The 19,220-nt window shown below is 38.4% G+C and overlaps 1 protein-coding gene across 2 annotated transcripts in view; it reads right to left on the bottom strand.

Moving 5' to 3' along the window:
- Window positions 1-5,520, bottom strand: part of LOC128986854 (glyoxalase domain-containing protein 4-like) — a 45,638-nt gene extending 40,118 nt beyond the window's left edge. Inside the window, exon 1 of one of the 2 annotated variants that reach the window (XM_054407425.1) lies at window positions 5,073-5,520. In XM_054407425.1, coding sequence (XP_054263400.1) covers window positions 5,073-5,168 — 96 coding nt within the window. In that variant the 5' untranslated portion in view covers window positions 5,169-5,520. The remainder of the gene's footprint in view (window positions 1-5,072) is intronic. The other variant, XM_054407426.1, reaches the window with a different exon arrangement.
- Window positions 5,521-19,220: the final 13,700 nt, after the last annotated feature.

Below are 19,220 nucleotides of genomic sequence, written 5' to 3'. Positions count from 1 at the left end.
GAGGTAAAGTCAGCAATAAATAGAGCGCGCGCCCGAAAAATCTATCGCTCGCCGATTTGCGGCAAAATACGGCCGCGTAACATAATACCGATGATGTCACCAGATAGAGGACACTTTAACGGACACGACAGTATATATATCATGTACCTGGGGGATAAGGAAGGGGAGGTAAAGTCAGCAATAAGTAGAGCGCGCGCCCGAAAAATCTATTGCTCGCCAATTTGCGGCAAAATACGGCCGCGTAACATAATACCGATGATGTCACCAGATAGAGGACACTTTAACGGACACGACAGTATCATTATCATGTACCTAAGGGATAAGGAAGGGGGGGTAAAGTCAGCAATAAGTAGAGCGCGCGCCCAAAAAATCTATTGCTGGCCGATTTGCGGATAAATACGGCCGCGTAACATAATACCGATGATGTCACCATATAGAGGACACTTTAACGGACACGACAGTATCAATATCATGTACCTGGGGGATAAGGAAGGGGAGGTAAAGTCAGCAATAAGTAGAGCGCGCGCCCGAAAAATCTATTGCTGGCCGATTTGCGGATAAATACGGCCGCGTAACATAATACCGATGATGTCACCAGATAGAGGACACTTTAACGGACACGACAGTATATATATCATGTACCTGGGGGATAAGGAAGGGGAGGTAAAGTCAGCAATAAGTAGAGCGCGCGCCCGAAAAATCTATTGCTCGCCGATTTGCGGCAAAATACGGCCGCGTAACATAATACCGATGATGTCACCAGATAGAGGACACTTTAACGGACACGACAGTATCATTATCATGTACCTAAGGGATAAGGAAGGGGGGGTAAAGTCAGCAATAAGTAGAGCGCGCGCCCAAAAAATCTATTGCTGGCCGATTTGCGGATAAATACGGCCGCGTAACATAATACCGATGATGTCACCAGATAGAGGACACTTTAACGGACACGTCAGTATCAATATCATGTACCTGAGGGATAAGAAAGGGGGGGGGGTAAAGTCAGCAATAAGTAGTGGGCGCGCCCGAAAAATCTATTGCTCGCCGATTTGCGGCAAAATACGGCCGGGTATCATAATACCGATGATATCACCAGATAGAGGACACTTTAACGGACACGACAGTATCAATATCATGTACCTGGCGGATAAGAACGCGCGCGCTACTTATTGCTGACTTTATCCCCTCTTTCTTATCCGCCAGGTACATGATATTGATACTGTCGTGTCCGTTAAAGTGTCCTCTATCTGGTGACATCATCGGTATTATGTTACGCGGCCGTATTTTGCCGCAAATCGGCGAGCAATCGATTTTTCGGGCGCGCGCTCTACTTATTGCTGACTTTACCTCCTCTTCCTTATCCCCCAGGTACATGATATTGATACTGTCGTGTCCGTTAAAGTGTCCTCTATCTGGTGACATCATCGGTATTATGTTACGCGGCCGTATTTTGCCGCAAATCGGCGAGCAAGAGATTTTTCGGGCGCGCGCTCTACTTATTGCTGACTTTGCCTCCCCTTCCTTATCCCCCAGGTACATGATATTGATACTGGCGTGTCCGTTAAAGTGTCCTCTATCTGGTGACATCATCGGTATTATGTTACGCGGCCGTATTTTGCCGCAAATCGGCGAGCAATAGATTTTTCGGGCGCGCGCTCTACTTATTGCTGACTTTACCCCCCTTCCTTATCCCCCAGGTACATGATATTGATACTGTCGTGTCCGTTAAAGTGTCCTCTATCTGGTGACATCATCGGTATTATGTTACGCGGCCGTATTTTGCCGGAAATCGGCCAGCAATAGATTTTTCGGGCGCACGCTCTACTTATTGCTGACTTTACCTCCTCTTCCTTATCCCCCAGGTACATGATATTGATACTGTCGTGTCCGTTAAAGTGTCCTCTATCTGGTGACATCATCGGTATTATGTTACGCGGCCGTATTTTGACGGAAATCGGCGAGCAATAGATTTTTCGGGCGCGCGCTCTACTTATTGCTGACTTTACCTCCTCTTCCTTATCCCCCAGGTACATGATATTGATACTGTCGTGTCCGTTAAAGTGTCCTCTATCTGGTGACATCATCGGTATTATGTTACGCGGCCGTATTTTGCCGCAAATCGGCGAGCAATAGATTTTTCGGGCGCGCGCTCTACTTATTGCTGACTTTGCCTCCCCTTCCTTATCCCCCAGGTACATGATATTGATACTGGCGTGTCCGTTAAAGTGTCCTCTATCTGGTGACATCATCGGTATTATGTTACGCGGCCGTATTTTGCCGCAAATCGGCGAGCAATAGATTTTTCGGGCGCGCGCTCTACTTATTGCTGACTTTGCCTCCCCTTCCTTATCCCCCAGGTACATGATATTGATACTGTCGTGTCCGTTAAAGTGTCCTCTATCTGGTGACATCATCGGTATTATGTTACGCGGCCGTATTTTGCCGCAAATCGGCCAGCAATAGATTTTTGAGGGCGCGCGCTCTACTTATTGCTGACTTTACCCCCCCTTCCTTATCCCCCAGGTACATGATATTGATACTGTCGTGTCCGTTAAAGTGTCCTCTATCTGGTGACATCATCGGTATTATGTTACGCGGCCGTATTTTGCCGCAAATCGGCCAGCAATAGATTTTTGAGGGCGCGCGAACTACTTATGGCTGGAGTTATTGCCAGGTTCACACAAGTTTCTACACGTATGTTAAATTTGGTAACGATTAAAAAATATTTATCAGTTATACCTTCGTTCCAAGTTTCATGTAAATAGTTTAATTCTAAGTACCTTTTTTAGGCGATTGACCCGGGTCAACAAAATAAAATGGGCTATTTTGGCTGGTTTTTAGTTAATAAAATAGATAAATATTTTTTAATCGTTACCAAATTTAACATACGTGTAGAATACATATGGATATACCTTTGTTCCAAGTTTCATGTATATAGTTTAATTCTAAGTACTTTTTTTAGGCGATTGACCCGGGTCAACAAAATAAAATGAGCTATTTTGGCCGGTTTTTAGTTAATGAAATAGATACCTAAATATTTTTTAATTGTTACCAAATTTAACATACGTGTAGAATACATGTGGATATACCTTCTTTCCAAGTTTCATGTATATAGTTTAATTCTAAGTACCTTTTTTAGGCGATTGACCCGGGTCAACAAAATAAAATGAGCTATTTTGGCCGGTTTTTAGTTAATGAAATAGATACCTAAATATTTTTTAATTGTTACCAAATTTAACATACGTGTAGAATACACATGTGGATATACCTTCTTTCCAAGTTTCATGTATATAGTTTAATTCTAAGTACTTCTTTTAGGCGATTGACCCGGGTCAACAAAATAAAATGAGCTATTTTGGCCGGTTTTTAGTTAATAAAATAGATAAATATTTATTTATCGTTACCAAATTTAACATACGTGTAGAATACATGTGGATATACCTTCTTTCCAAGTTTCATGTATATAGTTTAATTCTAAGTACCTTTTTTAGGCGATTTACCCGGGTCAACAAAATAAAATGAGCTATTTTGGCTGGTTTTTAGTTAATAAAATAGATAAATAGGTATTTATTTATCGTTACCAAATTTAACATACGTGTAGAATACATGTGGATATACCTTCGTTCCAAGTTTCATGTATATAGTTTAATTCTAAGTACCTTTTTTAGGCGATTGACCCAGGTCAACAAAATAAAATGAGCTATTTTGGCCGGTTTTTAGTTAATGAAATAGATAAATATTTTTTAATTGTTACCAAATTTAACATACGTGTAGAATACATATGGATATACCTTCGTTCCAAGTTTCATGTAGTTTAATTCTAAGTACTTTTTTTAGGCGATTGACCCGGGTCAACAAAATAAAATGAGCTATTTTGGCCGGTTTTTAGTTAATAAAATAGATAAATATTTATTTATCGTTACCAAATTTAACATACGTGTAGAATACATGTGGATATACCTTCTTTCCAAGTTTCATGTATATAGTTTAATTCTAAGTACCTTTTTTAGGCGATTGACCCGGGTCAACAAAATAAAATGAGCTATTTTGGCCGGTTTTTAGTTAATGAAATAGATACCTAAATATTTTTTAATTGTTACCAAATTTAACATACGTGTAGAATACATGTGGATATACCTTCTTTCCAAGTTTCATGTATATAGTTTAATTCTAAGTACCTTTTTTTAGGCGATTGACCCGGGTCAACAAAATAAAATGAGCTATTTTGGCCGGTTTTTAGTTAATAAAATAGGTAGGTAAATATTTTGTTATCGTTACCAAATTTTACATACGAGTAGAATACATGTGGATATACCTTCGTTCCAAGTTTCATGTAAATTTCTACATTCAAAGTGGTTTTTTTTTCTAAATATATTGCATTTGTTGACCCGGGTCAACAAAATAGGGAGTCCCACTGAAAACAGCCTATTGTGATACTTTCCCTCCAAGTTGTTTTTTTGTAAAATTCATTTACCACCTAACAACAAGATGTTCATGTGATGCATAGAGTATGTAAAACAGAAATTATAGGAAGGTCTTCAAAATTTAATGTTTTGCTTTCCTATGCATTTTAATGGTAAAATTTTGAACCGTAAGTGGATTTGGGCGAGACTATACTAAGCCAAAAAACAGTAAGGCAGAAATACTATTCCAGAAAGCCGTAACTGTTTTTTGCTTACTGTTTTCTGGCCAAGTAAACCAAAGTTACGGTGTTTTGACTTAGTATTTGCACATTTGTTGGTAGATACGGTAAATAACTAGTTTGATATCTCAAAAACGGCTTGAGATACGGCGTTTTCGCCTACATTTTTGGATTCCTCGACCTTCAAAACATAAAGATTTGCACTTACCTCGAAATGTGATATTTTTGTAGTTACTGCCTTTTAGCTTACGAGGGCAGTATAGGCCTACAATGAAACTGTCATAGCCTAACCTAACTAACCAAACTTGCTGATGATAATGAAAAAATCGAATGAAGGTTTACTAATCGAATCAATAGTTTCAATCGATATTAGCGTAGCCTGTTAAGAAACTGTTTTGTACCCTAGTCTGACATTAAATAATGTGCTTACCTTCATTCCCAATACTGAAAGGTAAAATTTTGTTGTTTCAGCACGATCAGCAACTTTAAACACAAAATGCAATGCTCTGCCACTTTTTACAACCATTTTCTTTTCACTCTAAAACTGGCAATATAAAGGAAAAATATAGTAATGACTTAAGTTATTCACAATCCTTGAAAGACTCGCGATTTATAAATTTAAAAACTGATCACTTTGTGAATAGTTTTTATGCACACGTTCGGTGAAATTGAATGTTCACCAATTTGTCTCCAGCGACTGAGCTGACGTCAGTAATTGTCGGCTAGGCGTAGAACTGGTAGAAGTTTCCTGTTTTAAGTTACATAAGCAAGCATCCCAAGAAACATTACTCAAATCCAACATCCAACTTGCAGTTGCACTTCGACGAACCACTTGCTAGTTGCTATGCTACAGCAGCAGCAGCAGAAACACAGCAGACAGAAGGTATGATTATGACGTATGACACTGTCCAGTAAGCACTGTTGCCAACCGACCTCTTTGGTTTTCCCCGCGGGAAACGACGGAAATCCTCTTTTTTTCCTCGAAAGGATTCTAAAATTTTTCGCAGAATCCTCGATAGCATCAGTCAATGATATCATCCAAAATTAAAACTAGGTGTACAATGCAGTTGTCTGCTTGCAATATTGAGCGGAGCCAGATAATTCAATGTCAATGATATATTTGGTTCGCATTTAGAATGCCTATTTGCATGAGGTATCCAAAGTCAATCATAAGTCAGAATTAAGTGAATGAATTGTCTACTTGCAGGAACCATATTCTAGTTTCATCCAAGTTTCATCTGGTTCTCATAAATTAAATGTCTACTTGCAGTATCCAATGCCAATGATATATTTGGTTCGCATAAATGGAATGCCTATTTACAGATTCTAAAGTCAATGGTACGTCTGGTTAACGTAGACGGATTGTTTACTTGTAGTATCCAAACTCAATGGTAGGCTACATGTAAATGAATAGTCTACTTGCAGTATCCTAAATCAATGGTCTATTTATTTTTTTCACATAAATAAAATGCCTAATTGCAGTATCCGAAGTCAATGCGCAGAATAAGCTTAAGCTGAATGGTTCTAAGGCCCAAAACCTCTGTACTCTAAAAAAAACATAGTTCCATCGAAGACTCAATGTCAAATTGTTAGGTTTCTGGATGGACAGCCAGCTCTCGTGGGAAGACCATATATCCCACCTTACGACAAGCTATCCATCTTTGTATGTTTTGGCAAGTTTGTTGTATGTAAAAGAAAACATTTCTCACTTTGAAAAGATATCTGATGTGCACAACTATTGTACTAGATCAAAAGATAATCTGTCTACACTAAGGCAAGTATACAGCCACTCAAAATAGTTTTGAGTACCAAGGTGTTAAAATGTACAATTTCTTGCCTGCATCCATAAAAAACCTGTGTGTTTTAAAAACTACGTACTCTAACCCAGGCTTGCCTGTATAAACATGAAGAGTACTTCGGTTTAGAGTTTTGACATTGTTCAGCCAGTACCCAGTACCCTACGTTTTAAACAGTGTTGTACACATAAAGAAAAACTTAAATGATTTTAGCTTCAGGGGTGACCTTCATAGCTGCAACACTCGTGCGGAGCCAAATTGACCTTCCATCCCATCGGCTCAGTAAGACTGCAAATAGTTTCCCCACTCTGGCCATAAAGCTAGTCTCAGTGTTGAGATCAGAGGCCTTACCAGTTAAAGCGTTCGTAGCGCACATGTCTAGGGAGTTGAAGCACGTATATCTAGTGCGGCCTTGCCTTTACTCAACCAGGGAATTTTTTGAAACCCCTGACTCAGTTTAGTCATAGATAAAACATACTCCTTAGTCTATGGTTTAGTGATGATCCACCGCCTTGTATATAGTGTATATAGTCAAAGTTTTAATTTTTCATAACGCAATCTATCCAGCTATGGCTGGGCAACGATGAAGAACCGGTAAAGGTAAAGGTACTATGTAAATGGTAAATTGTAAATGGTAGGCTTGGACGTACTTCTGCTTCACTTATATGGGATGTCTATGTGCAGTATTCAAAGTCAATGATACAACGGGTTCACGCCAACGAATTGTCTAATTATTGCAGTATATCGAAACTATGAGTGTTATATTTGGTTTACATTAATGGAATTCCTATTTGTAGACTTCAAATAGGGTTTGCAGTACATATTCAAAGTCTTAATGTGCCGTCTTGCTCACATAAAATACGTACTCTAACCCAGGCTTGCCTGTATAAACATGAAGAGTACTTCGGTTTAGAGTTTTGACATTGTTCAGCCAGTACCCAGTACCCTACATTTTAAACAGTGTTGTACACATAAAGAAAAACTTAAATGATTTTAGCTTCAGGGGTGACCTTCATAGCTGCAACACTCGTGCGGAGCCAAATTGACCTTCCATCCCATCGGCTCAGTAAGACTGCAATAATTAGTTTCCCCACTCTGGCCATAAAGCTAGTCTCAGTGTTGAGATCAGAGGCCTTACCAGTTAAAGCGTTCGTAGCACACATGTCTAGGGAGTTGAAGCACGTGTATATCTAGTGCGGCCTTGCCTTTACTCAACCAGGGAATTTTTTGAAACCCCTGACTCAGTTTAGTCATAGATAAAACATAGTCATGATCCACCGCCTTGTATATAGTGTATATAGTCAAAGTTTTAATTTTTCATAACGCAATCTATCTAGCTATGGCTGGGCAACGATGAAGAACCGGTAAAGGTAAAGGTACTATGTAAATGGTAAATTTGTAAATGGTAGGCTTGGACGTACTTCTGCTTCACTTATATGGGATGTCTATGTCTATGTGCAGTATTCAAAGTCAATGATACAACGGGTTCACGCCAACGAATTGTCTAATTATTGCAGTATATCGAAACTATGAGTGTTATATTTGGTTTACATTAATGGTATTCCTATTTGTAGACTTCAAATAGGGTTTGCAGTACATATTCAAAGTCTTAATGTGCCGTCTTGCTCACATAAAATACTGTAAAAGTTATTTTTATTTACAGTATCCAAACGCAATATGCCTAATTCCGGATTCCGGCAACCCCTATATTATTGGTTATTCATTTTGTAGTAAATTATGCTCAATGCTATTAATACGATTGTTCTCCCCGTTTCCTCTGTACGGTTTGTAGTCACTAGTCAGCTATTTCAGACGATTCGTTGACTAACAAGTTTCGACTCTTGTTTCCCTTTAACAGGAAAGTACCCTTTTGTTTTAGTAGTTATCTCGAAAATAATGCCATGGCAACCAACTAACCTATTTTAAGAGCCCATGTTAAATTTCTAAAAGTTTAAATTCACGTAGGGAAAAGTCCTGTGGTCCGATTATTACCAATTCAGATTTACCTAACTAGCTGTACCCGCGGGCTTTGCCCCGTTTAACTTCATAAGTGAGCTCGTTCGCATAGCTCAATCAGGTCCTGGTTGAAGTTCGTTCGCTACGCTCACTCACCTTTAGGTTGGAGTTCGTTCGCTGCGCTCACTTGCCTTCAGGTTAGCTCGTTCGCTACGCTAACTCGCCTCCAGGTTGAAGTTCGTTCGCTACGCTCACTCACCTTTTCATTAGCTGTTGTCATAAATATAAAAGAAATAATAGTGCTGCACCCTGTTGGTAATCCTTGTAACTTTAATGCTATTGAACATCATAGAACAGAACCAACTTGTTTAATTGAAACAGCTGTTAAGATTCATTAATTCCATTTAAATATGAGAACTCATAAGGTTAACATGGGAAACTCCAGAGCCACTGGGGCGGAGCCCTTGAGTCCGATCAGAATAAAAACAGCTTAGTTCTCCTATTTAATGCCTAAATAATCAGTGTACCAAATTTCAGCCTCCTAGGTAAATGGGAAGTAAGAGAAATAGTGATGAGTGAGTGAGTGAGTCAGTCAGTCAGTGAGGGCTTTGCCTTTTATATATTTAGATACCTTCTCATATGGTTGGTTACTATGACCAAAGATTACATGCTACGCAGTGTAAGTAGTACGACAGTGTAAGTAAAGGAGCTGATAGTCGACATCGTTTTCATCAGTGGATTTGACAGTTCTGAGGCTTCATAAACCTCTGTCTCGGGTGGTTAGCTAGACCGGGTGTGTCGAGTTTTTTGTTTATATGGTGGTTGAGCACTACCTCTTTACATCCGCAAATTCATTCTTCAAACGAGAAAGTGTAAAAAGTGCTTTAAAGTGTCCGGCATCAATGGAGTTATAAAATAATTTGAAAACGAAATGTAAATGTGTTTGGTACAAAAAATGTCTACTGATATGTTACATATTCCTCTAAATATTTCAATAAATCGATATTTTACCAAACGTTTATAAAACATAATTTCAAGTAGCCTATTGCTGTAGGAGATATAAAAATCTTCAGTTTTGTATACCATTCCCTCTCTCTGTGCAGCAAACCTGATTGTAGACGGCGGAGCGGAAATTATAGTTTTACCCTCAAAAAATTCCTATTACAAGTGCGATTTTCTGTAGTATTATGTGTATTGATCAACATACTAAAAGTTTACCAAAGTTTGACCACCGGAAATGCCTTGAAGGCCGCGACGTTCGAACTGGCAACGCCGCACTCACCCGCCGCCTGAGTCCGACACTCGTGCTAGGCTATAAACAAACATCAATGAGAGTATTGCTGCTCTGTATCAATGAATCAAAGTATTTAAATTACATATTTATATAATGGATTTTAGGGTATGGTAAAATAAACAAATTAGAATCTATGTTTTTTATTTAGTGAAAAATTGCAACATACCACAATATGTCTGAAACTAAAAATACTAACATAATGTTTTTGGTTGCATTTATCGTACTGTAAGTACGCTAAATGTGGAAATTTATGGACTTTACATATTTCCTTTGTTAATTTGATAATCTATACTATTATATAACAATCTCATGGTGTCTGTATATATGTGTGTTATTCAATACAGGCCCGTTTTTGACCCTGTCAGCGCCCTAGGCACATCTAATAATAGTAGCGCCCCTTTGCAATATATATAACAGGGTGTACACCGACCAGGAATCATGCGGGAGATTTTTAAACCTTGAATTTTGTGTTTCTACCTGGAGTTTTCAATTTACCGTGATCGCACATGACAACAGTGACGTTTCCGTGACCGCGGGAGACGATAATATGTCTACACACGGCCGCGAGGGATGATCAGAATATTGCCGCGATCACGGAAGACGATGATAATGTCCACACGACCGCGGGAAACAGCAAGAATTTTGCCGCGATCGTAGAAGACGATGATGATCTCCACACGACTGGAGGACATTATTAACATTTGACCGCAATCGCGGGAGACGATAACGATGTCTTCACAACTGCGGGAAACGATTACGATGTCTACAGAACCGCGGAATACAATAATTATTTCTACACGGCCACGAGGGGCCGTGGTTTCTATGATAATGTCCACATGACCGAAGGAAAAGATCAGAATTTTGCCTCATTCGCCGAAAACGATTATCTCCATTTGTCCGCGGTAGATGATTACCATTTTTCCGCAATCGCGGGAGGCGATTACTGAGTGAAAATTTAAAAACGTACGTTTTCATGTCCCTGGCCTTTTACTTCGTAGATACTGGATTCGTAGTTTATTATTATGTGTTTTAATATTTTTTGGGACGGGGGCAACATGTTACACACATTTATTTAGTTTTAAATAGGTTATAGGTATTTTTTAAGTCTCGTAATTCACGACCATGACGTGTCCCTAGGGTACATTTTCCAACTTTCACGCTGTTTTTAGACTAATTATTCATGCCAAAATATATAAAGCCATATTTTTATGTCATCAATGGTTATTAAACTTACAAAAAAGGAGCATATTATAAGTTTATTGTCATTACAAACTGACTACCATGACAAAATAAGTCTGTCCCTCGATTTGGCGTCACGACCATTTGGGAAAAATTTTCAACTTTGGAGCACAACAGTGGCAAGCCTGGCGTCGATGGAGTCAGTTGGTTTTAGAGACTAGTTCGGGGTGTACGTCAGGATTGTAGTGCCGGTCGTTTTGAGTTGAAAGGAGGAATTACAAGATTAATAAAGGAAAGATTGTGTTTTTTGTAATTTTGGTGTGTCCATGACCGTACGTAGTCATTCGATGAAGTAGACATGGTGTTAACTTTTGTTTATAAGATATTTCAATTGCTAGATTAACCTAGAAGTCCACTTTGTATCCTCAAACATGAGGTGCAGGGCTACTGCCAGAACAGAGCCAAATAACACGTAATTTCACGACCAAAGTTTCACGACCATCGCGGGTTTTTTCACGACCAATCCAGCCTTATGGATTATAGTGTGTTTGGTCGTGACAATAACTTTAATATAATTGTAAATTGAACAGTTTAGTTCAATTGAAACACATATTTTTATTATAACTAACAGGATAATTGAAGAATTGTTTAGAAAGATTTAGATTATTCCAGACAATTCACGACCATACCGCTTGTCCCTGACCATCACGTTTATGATTTCTATCATAAAAATTTCAAAAATTAAAATATCGTCATATTTTAATGTTTTATACACAAAAGAAGCACACCTCTATACAAACATAACGATTTTTCGGGTCTCAGGTAAGTTTTTTCGGAGTTATACAAACTTAAAAATATTTTATTGGTTTTTTTCAATTTTTTTAGTTTTTTTATTTTTTTCTAGAAAGACCAAATATACCAAAAGCTCAGTGACCTTTTTATTGTATAATGGTCATAAAAGTAAATTAGTTTATAGCAAAACATAGTTATAAAAATAATATTAACTATTTTTAATATTCATTTAAACGTCCGTTATGGTCGTGACAGGATTTTGTGTTTTTCCACTAAAGATGCTCTTTTTAAAAAGAAACTACCAAAGATATTGCGTTACCATGGACATTTTATGAAACTTCAAATGTTAATGAAATAAAAAAATAATAAAAGTTTTGAAAAAAGGGGAAAAAATTTGCAAAGTGCTTTTCCTGAAAACGTACGTTTTTAAATTTTCACTCTAACTATGTCCAAACGACCGCAGGGGACGATATAATGATGTCTTCACGGCCGCGAGGAATGATCAGAATTTTATCGCAATCGCGCAAGACGATGATAATGGCCACACGAAAAGGTAAAAAAATGTTGCCTAATGTCTCGTAAGAGGATGATGATCTCCACAAGACCGTGGCAGATGATTACCATTTTGCCACAATCACAGGAGGTAATAAGTATGTCCACACAACCGCGGGGGACGATATGATGTCTTCACGGCCGTGAGGGGTGGTCAGAATTTGACCGCGATCCCGCAAGACGAGGATAATGTCCTCACGACCGAGGGAAAATATCAGAATTTTGCCTCATTTGCGGAAGACGATGATAATCTACTCACGACAGCGGGATATGTTCATATATTGCCTCGATCATGGAAGACTCAGTCTTCAATAACCATAAATAATGGGTAATTTAAATAAATAAATAAATAAAATGGGTAAGACCATTTAGTATTTTATGTCCAAACGACCTGACTGCAGAAAATAGTAAGAATCTTGCCGCAAACGCGGGAGACGATTACGATGCCTACACGGCCGCGATGGGTTATCAGAAGTTTACCGCAATAGCATGCAAATACTACCACGAAATTTTTTTAATTTCCAAATTTTTGGCGCCCCCCAAAAAAGCCAATTGCCTCGCGCCCTAGGCACGTGCCTACCGTGCCTATTCGGTAAATCGGCCCTGATTCAATATAGTAAAATAAACTACTAGACAGACTGGGCTTAAATTTTACAAAATATAACTACTATACCAAGAATGGTAATACAGTAGGACTGACTAACTTATTGCCACTTCAATATTTGTAGAGACTTTGGGATTTGTTGAGCGGAGCGAGCGAAGCGAGCGAAGCTCTTATACATGGACTTTTATGCATTTCGTAATACGCAAACTCCTCCTAGACGGCTGGAGCAATCGTTTTCAAATTTTGCATAGTGATAAAGACTATATCGGTGAGTGCTAACATCTATATGGCGTTAAAAAAGTCTATCAGGAATCCGCCCCACTGGGTCTCAAAGTTTCAATGTTATCCTTATGGAAGCAGTATTTGACACATAAACAAAGACATATGATCAGCTGTTGACTTTTAAATGCAGTAAATAAAAAAATAGCTGATAGCATTATTCCACAGATATTGGAACATAAACGGTATGGATCATAAATAGAATCAAATGACGACACTAGCTTGAGGTCCGTGACGTAGGAAGTGTTAATAATAACACAGTGTTAAGTGTTAAGTTCATCTGTTAATGACGATTTGATTTAGGTATTTGCATTCCTAAAATTCCATGGGAAGGGAGGAAAAAAGGTCCGCGACGTAGGAAGTGGTTAAGGAAGTAGTCAAGGCGAGCTGTCCGGAGTGTGGAAACTGTTTATTAGTATTAGATTGAGGTATCTACAATCTTAAATTGCTATGGGAAGGGAGGAAAACGGGTCTGTGACGTAGGAAGTGGTAAAGGAAGTAGTAAAGGCAAGCAGTCTGGACTGTGGGAACTGTTTATGGCGGTTAGATTAAGGTATCTGCAATCCTAAAATGCTATGGGAAGGGAGGAAAACAGGTCCGCGACGTAGGAAGTGGTAAAGGAAGTAGTAAAGGCAAGCAGTCCGGACTGTGGGAACTGTTTATGACGGTTAGATTAAGGTATCTGCAATCCTAAAATGCTATGGGAAGGGAGGAAAACAGGTCCACAACGTAGGAATAGGTTAAGGAAGTAGTCAAGGCGAGCTGTCTGGAGTGTGGAAACTGTTTATAACTATTATATTAAGGTATCTACAATCTTAAAATGCTATGGGAAGGGAGGAAAACAGGTCCGCGACGTATGAAGTGGTGAAGGAATTAGTAAAGGCGAGCTGTCTGGAGAGTGGAAACTGTTTATGACGATTAGATTAAGGTATCTGCATTCCTAAAATTCAATGGGAAGGGAGGAAAATAGGTAGTAGGAAATAGGACGTAGGAAGTGGTGAAGGAAGTAGTAAAGGCGAGCAGTCTGGAGTGTGGAAACTGTTTATGACGATTAGATTAAGGTATCTACAATCCTAAAATGCTATGGGAAGGGAGGAAAACGGGTCCGCGACGTAGGAAGTAGTGAAGGAAGTAGTAAAGGCGAGCAGTCTGGAGTGTGGAAGCTGTTTATGACGATTAGATTAAGGTATATGCATTCCTAAAATTCTATGGGAAGGGAGGAAAACAGGTCCACGACGTAGGAAGTGGTGAAGGAAGTAGTCAAGGCGAGCTGTCCGGAGTGTGGGAACTGTTTATGACGATTAGATTTAGGTATCTGCAATCCTAAAATGCTATTGGTAGGGAAGGAAACAGACCCGTGGCGTAGAAAGTCGTGAAGTAAGTAGTAAAGGTGAGCTGTTCGGAGTATGGGATCTGTTTATGACCATTAGATTAAGGTATCTACACTCTTAAAATTCTATGAAAAGAGGGGGAAACAGGTCCGCGACATAAGAAGAGATGAAGTAATCAGTAAGGTGCTAACACTTACAGTTAAGTGGGGTTTCAAAACAACGAAACCACGTGTTTTAATAGTTACGTCATTTGTTTATGTTTACGATCCACACCATTATTGTTTTAATGTACGTGTGAAAACCATATGTTAGTTTATATTGTGTTCTATTGAATTAGCAGATTGTGAACTAACAGTTAAGTGGGGTTTCAATACAACGAAACCACGTGTTTTAATAGTGACGTCATTTGTTTATGTTTATGATCTACAACGTTTATATTCTAATGTTCGTCTAAAAACCATATGCTAACACTAACAGTTAAGTGGGGTTTCAATACAACGAAACCACCTGTTTTAATAGTGACGTCATTTGTTTATGTTTATGATCTACAACGTTTATATTCTAATGTTCGTCTAAAAACCATATGCTAACACTAACAGTTAAGTGGGGTTTCAATACAACGAAACCACGTGTTTTAATAGTGACGTCATTTGTTTATGTTTATGATCTACAACGTATATATTCTAATGTTCGTCTAAAAACCATATGCTAACGCTAACAGTTAAGTGGGGTTTCAATACAACGAAACCACGTGTTTTAATAGTGACGTCATTTGTTTATGTTTATGATCCACACCATTATTGTTTAAATGTACGTGTGAAAACCATATATTAACAATAATTAAGTTCGGTTTCAATTGAACAAAAAACGTGTTTTAATGTAAACAATGTTGTCTTGTTTACAAATGATAGTTTCACTTAAATATTAGTGTTTTAGTTTATATTGTGTTCTATTGAATTTGTAGATTGTAGAAGTTTATCAGGATGAAGGGTGATGAGGATTGTTCAGAATTATGTGAAAGTGTTATATTCCCATAATATGTCGCATACAGAACTACCACATAAGATTTGTTTTTGAAATGAGAAACAGTGACTGTTCTTGTTCTTTTTTTTTAATTAAAACGTTAATGTGTCCTTAGAACAATAAAAATCATTTTACTTAGGTACTTATTCTATATTGAAAAATAAACTTTAAAAATATTTTGCAAATAACTTATAAGGTTGTCGCAGAAGGAAATGCTAGGATTTCACGTTCTGCTTAATTTACTTAATGTAGGCCTATACCTCTACATAGAACCGCAGTATAGTTTACGACAGAGCGTTTGTTGTTGCTGCTTGTCGTGTTTGGAATTACCTCTGGCCAGTGTTGTATACGTAGATTTCTTTGGACAATATCGGGTTAGTTTATATAACGTACTTGAAATGCCGCGATTTTCAAAAGGTTCAAACTTGTCAAGATCAACACGGACGACTAGGCAGCACAACAGTGGTAGCCATCAGACTGCTTCATCTTCTGATCTCAACGCCAGGAACATTAATAGAAATTTGGTATTAGCAAACAAATTTGATCATTCCCTTCAGTCTCTGGATTATGTAACCTGCACAAATTGTAAAGCAAAAACGTTGCAAGAATTTAAAGAAGACTTTATGTGTGCAATTTGCAGAAGAAACCCAAATGTTCTTACAGATCTTAACAACATGGATCCAGGAGATGTGCCACCCCAGCTACAAGACTTAACTCCAGCAGAGCAAATGCTCATTGCCAAAGTTCAGCCAGTTATTCGGCTGTATCAGTATCGTTCTTGTGGACAGATATTTTATAACGGCCATGTAATAAATATTGCGCAAGATTTGTCTGAAATAACACACTTTCTACCCCGAGCACCAAATACTCTGAACGTTGTTATTGTTCGAAGACCAACATCACAAGGATTTTTGGAATTTAGAGTCCGCAGACAAAAAATACTTGATGCTTTGATATTTTTGAAACACAACAACGACTTTTACAATGACATAAATATCGATATGGACACATTAAATGATTTACCAATAGATGGCACTATTGAGGAACAAGTTCCAACGATAGAAATCGACAGTGAATTAAATGATTCATTAGACGACGGTTTGGTAACTGAATCGGCTGTAAGCAGTACAGCTTTCCAAAATCAAAAAGAATCAATAAAACGAGTTTTGGAATGGCCACCTGGACATCCCAATCCAATAGACGAGTTTCGTACTCCTGGATATATCGTCATGGCTTTTCCTCATCTATTTCCACGTGGGAAAGCATATTTTAATGATCATACAAGACAAGTAAAACTGACTTTCAAACAGTGGTGCAATTATTTGATGCACTTCAGGGACTCCCGTTTTGCAACTGACAAAAGATTCCGATATTTCTGTCTAAACACAATTCAAAGACACGGGGCACTCAATGTCGGAGCGATTATGGCAAAGAAATCAGATCTCAAGGAGATGACAATAGATCAACTTCGTATTGAATTTGAAAGAAATCCGAGCATTTTAAATAAGCTGTTATCATATGGTGCCCATATCCGAGGAACAAACGCATATTGGCTTAAACGCCGGAATGAACTTCAATCTATGTGTGAAAGTCTTGGCGCACCCACCCTATTTCTAACATTAAGTTCTGCTGATCTATGGTGGCCATGCTTGCAAAAGTACTTCAAGATTCCTCAAGAAATCACAAGTAATGAAAGCCAAATGTCTAGATTCATGCAAAACTCTTTAAATGACAATCCACTAATTGCGGACGAGTATTTCGAGGCGCGAGTGCAAATACTCATGGAAATTTTAAATATAAAATTCAAAGTGAAAGATTTTTGGTATCGAACTGAGTATCAACATCGTGGTAGTCCACATGTACATAGCTTGATTTGGATTGAGAACGCTCCCGATATACGTCTATTTGATCAAGCAACTATGAATGAGATGTCATCATACAAACAATTCTACGATGAACTTGTATCTGCGGTCAATCCTAATCAAAATGAACCTCCTGCTGTAATCCATCCTTCGAGATTATATGGTTCAACAATTGAGTTTTGTGACGTGGAGAAAAAGGCACAATTATTAAATCGTGTTCAACGTCACACACAGCATTCTATTTATTGTCAGAAAAAGAATGGTGGTGGCTTTACCTGTCGATTTGGTTACCCAAAAAGTATAGAAGAAGAGTCTTGTCTTGAGAAAAACGAGAATGGTGATTGGGTGTACACTCCAAAGAGAAATGACGAATTAATTAATGATTACAATCCATTTGTGGCACATGTCTGGCGCGCCAATACTGACTGTAAGGTGGTTACTTCACTTCAGATGGTAGTCAACTACTTGGCTAAATACGCTTCCAAAAGTGAGCCGACTTCCCAATCTTTCCGTGATATTTTCTCTGAATTATTGCAGACATCTGAGCCTACAAACTACGCGACCACTGCTCTTCAACGTACATTAATGAAATTAATTGGCCAAAGAGATATATCTGCTTGTGAGGTTATGCGATTGTTGACAGGAAAAGCATTGTATCATTCTTCACGCCAGTTCATCACATTGTACATATCAAAAGAAGAATTTGTAGTCCTGAATGAAAATGGTGATCACGGGTCGTCAACTTTTTCAAAATATCAGAATCGACCTCGTCTTGCTGAAAATATGACACTATATCAGTTCACTAGCTCATGTAACACGAATAGTAAAGTGGAAAGACTAACTTACTACCGACAGCCACGCATTGTTCAAGTCCTACCCAAAGTCACGCTTGGAATTTCTGAAGAACATGATGAATTGTACTACTGTATATGCAAAAAGTGCTAGTTGTGTCTGCGTTCAGAGAAATTATCGAAGCAAAAACTCACAGTACTTGGAAAGAAACGTATGAACATCTTGATGTAGAATTGTGGGATTTCGATGGTGTTGCTGATGACGATGATGAAGTCGAGGTGGTTAATCCAGAAATTGATCGAATTCCTTGGATGGAAGCAGCTGCAGTTCCTCATAATGTGGTAGCCGAACACGTCCATCCAGGTGAAAGAGAAGTTGATCGGGACTATGATTGGTTTGAGCGTATTTCTGCATATGACAATATACAGTACATGACAATTTAAATTTTGTTAAACATGTAAGTAAAGCTACTCAGCTAGGAAGAGTACGGGCTAATAGTTCTGAAGTTTTGTTGAATCAAGAACAACAACAAATAATTGATCAATTGAAACAGCAACTGAATGGCCAAACAAATATAAAAAGAAGCTTGATTATAGGACCCGCTGGTGTTGGGAAGTCTGTAGTTATAAATGAGATTATCAAAACAACGGAATCGACCTATGGTGACGGTAGTGTTCTCATATTAGCACCAACTGGTTGTGCTGCTTCAAATGTTAATGGCCAAACAATTCACTCAGCACTACGACTAAATATCCGAAATTTTAATGAGCTACAGGGTGAAAATGAACGAAATCTTCAAATTTTGTTCGAAAACGTCCGTGTTGTAGTTTGCGATGAAATATCTATGTGTGGGCAGAAGCTACTAGCAATGATCGACAAACGCTTAAGTCAAGCGAAACCTGAAGACCAAGATGAAGTGTTTGGTGGTCTTATTGTGTATCTATGTGGTGATATGGCGCAGTTACTACCGGTGCAAGATCGAGCTCTATTCATGCCAGCTGATCTTTCAAACCAGTGGTATACACATGGACGTTTTGTATACGAGCACATCCAAAAAGTTTTTCAACTAAAAACTATCATGCGTCAAGCTGATGAAGAACAAAGTCATTTTCGTGATG

This window comes from Macrosteles quadrilineatus, unplaced genomic scaffold (genome assembly GCF_028750875.1).
Source record: "Macrosteles quadrilineatus isolate MER2022 unplaced genomic scaffold, UCM_ALF_1.0 Scaffold_2__2_contigs__length_208266976, whole genome shotgun sequence".
NCBI classification, from domain to species: domain Eukaryota; kingdom Metazoa; phylum Arthropoda; class Insecta; order Hemiptera; family Cicadellidae; genus Macrosteles; species Macrosteles quadrilineatus.
This window is presented reverse-complemented; position numbering and strand designations above follow the sequence as displayed.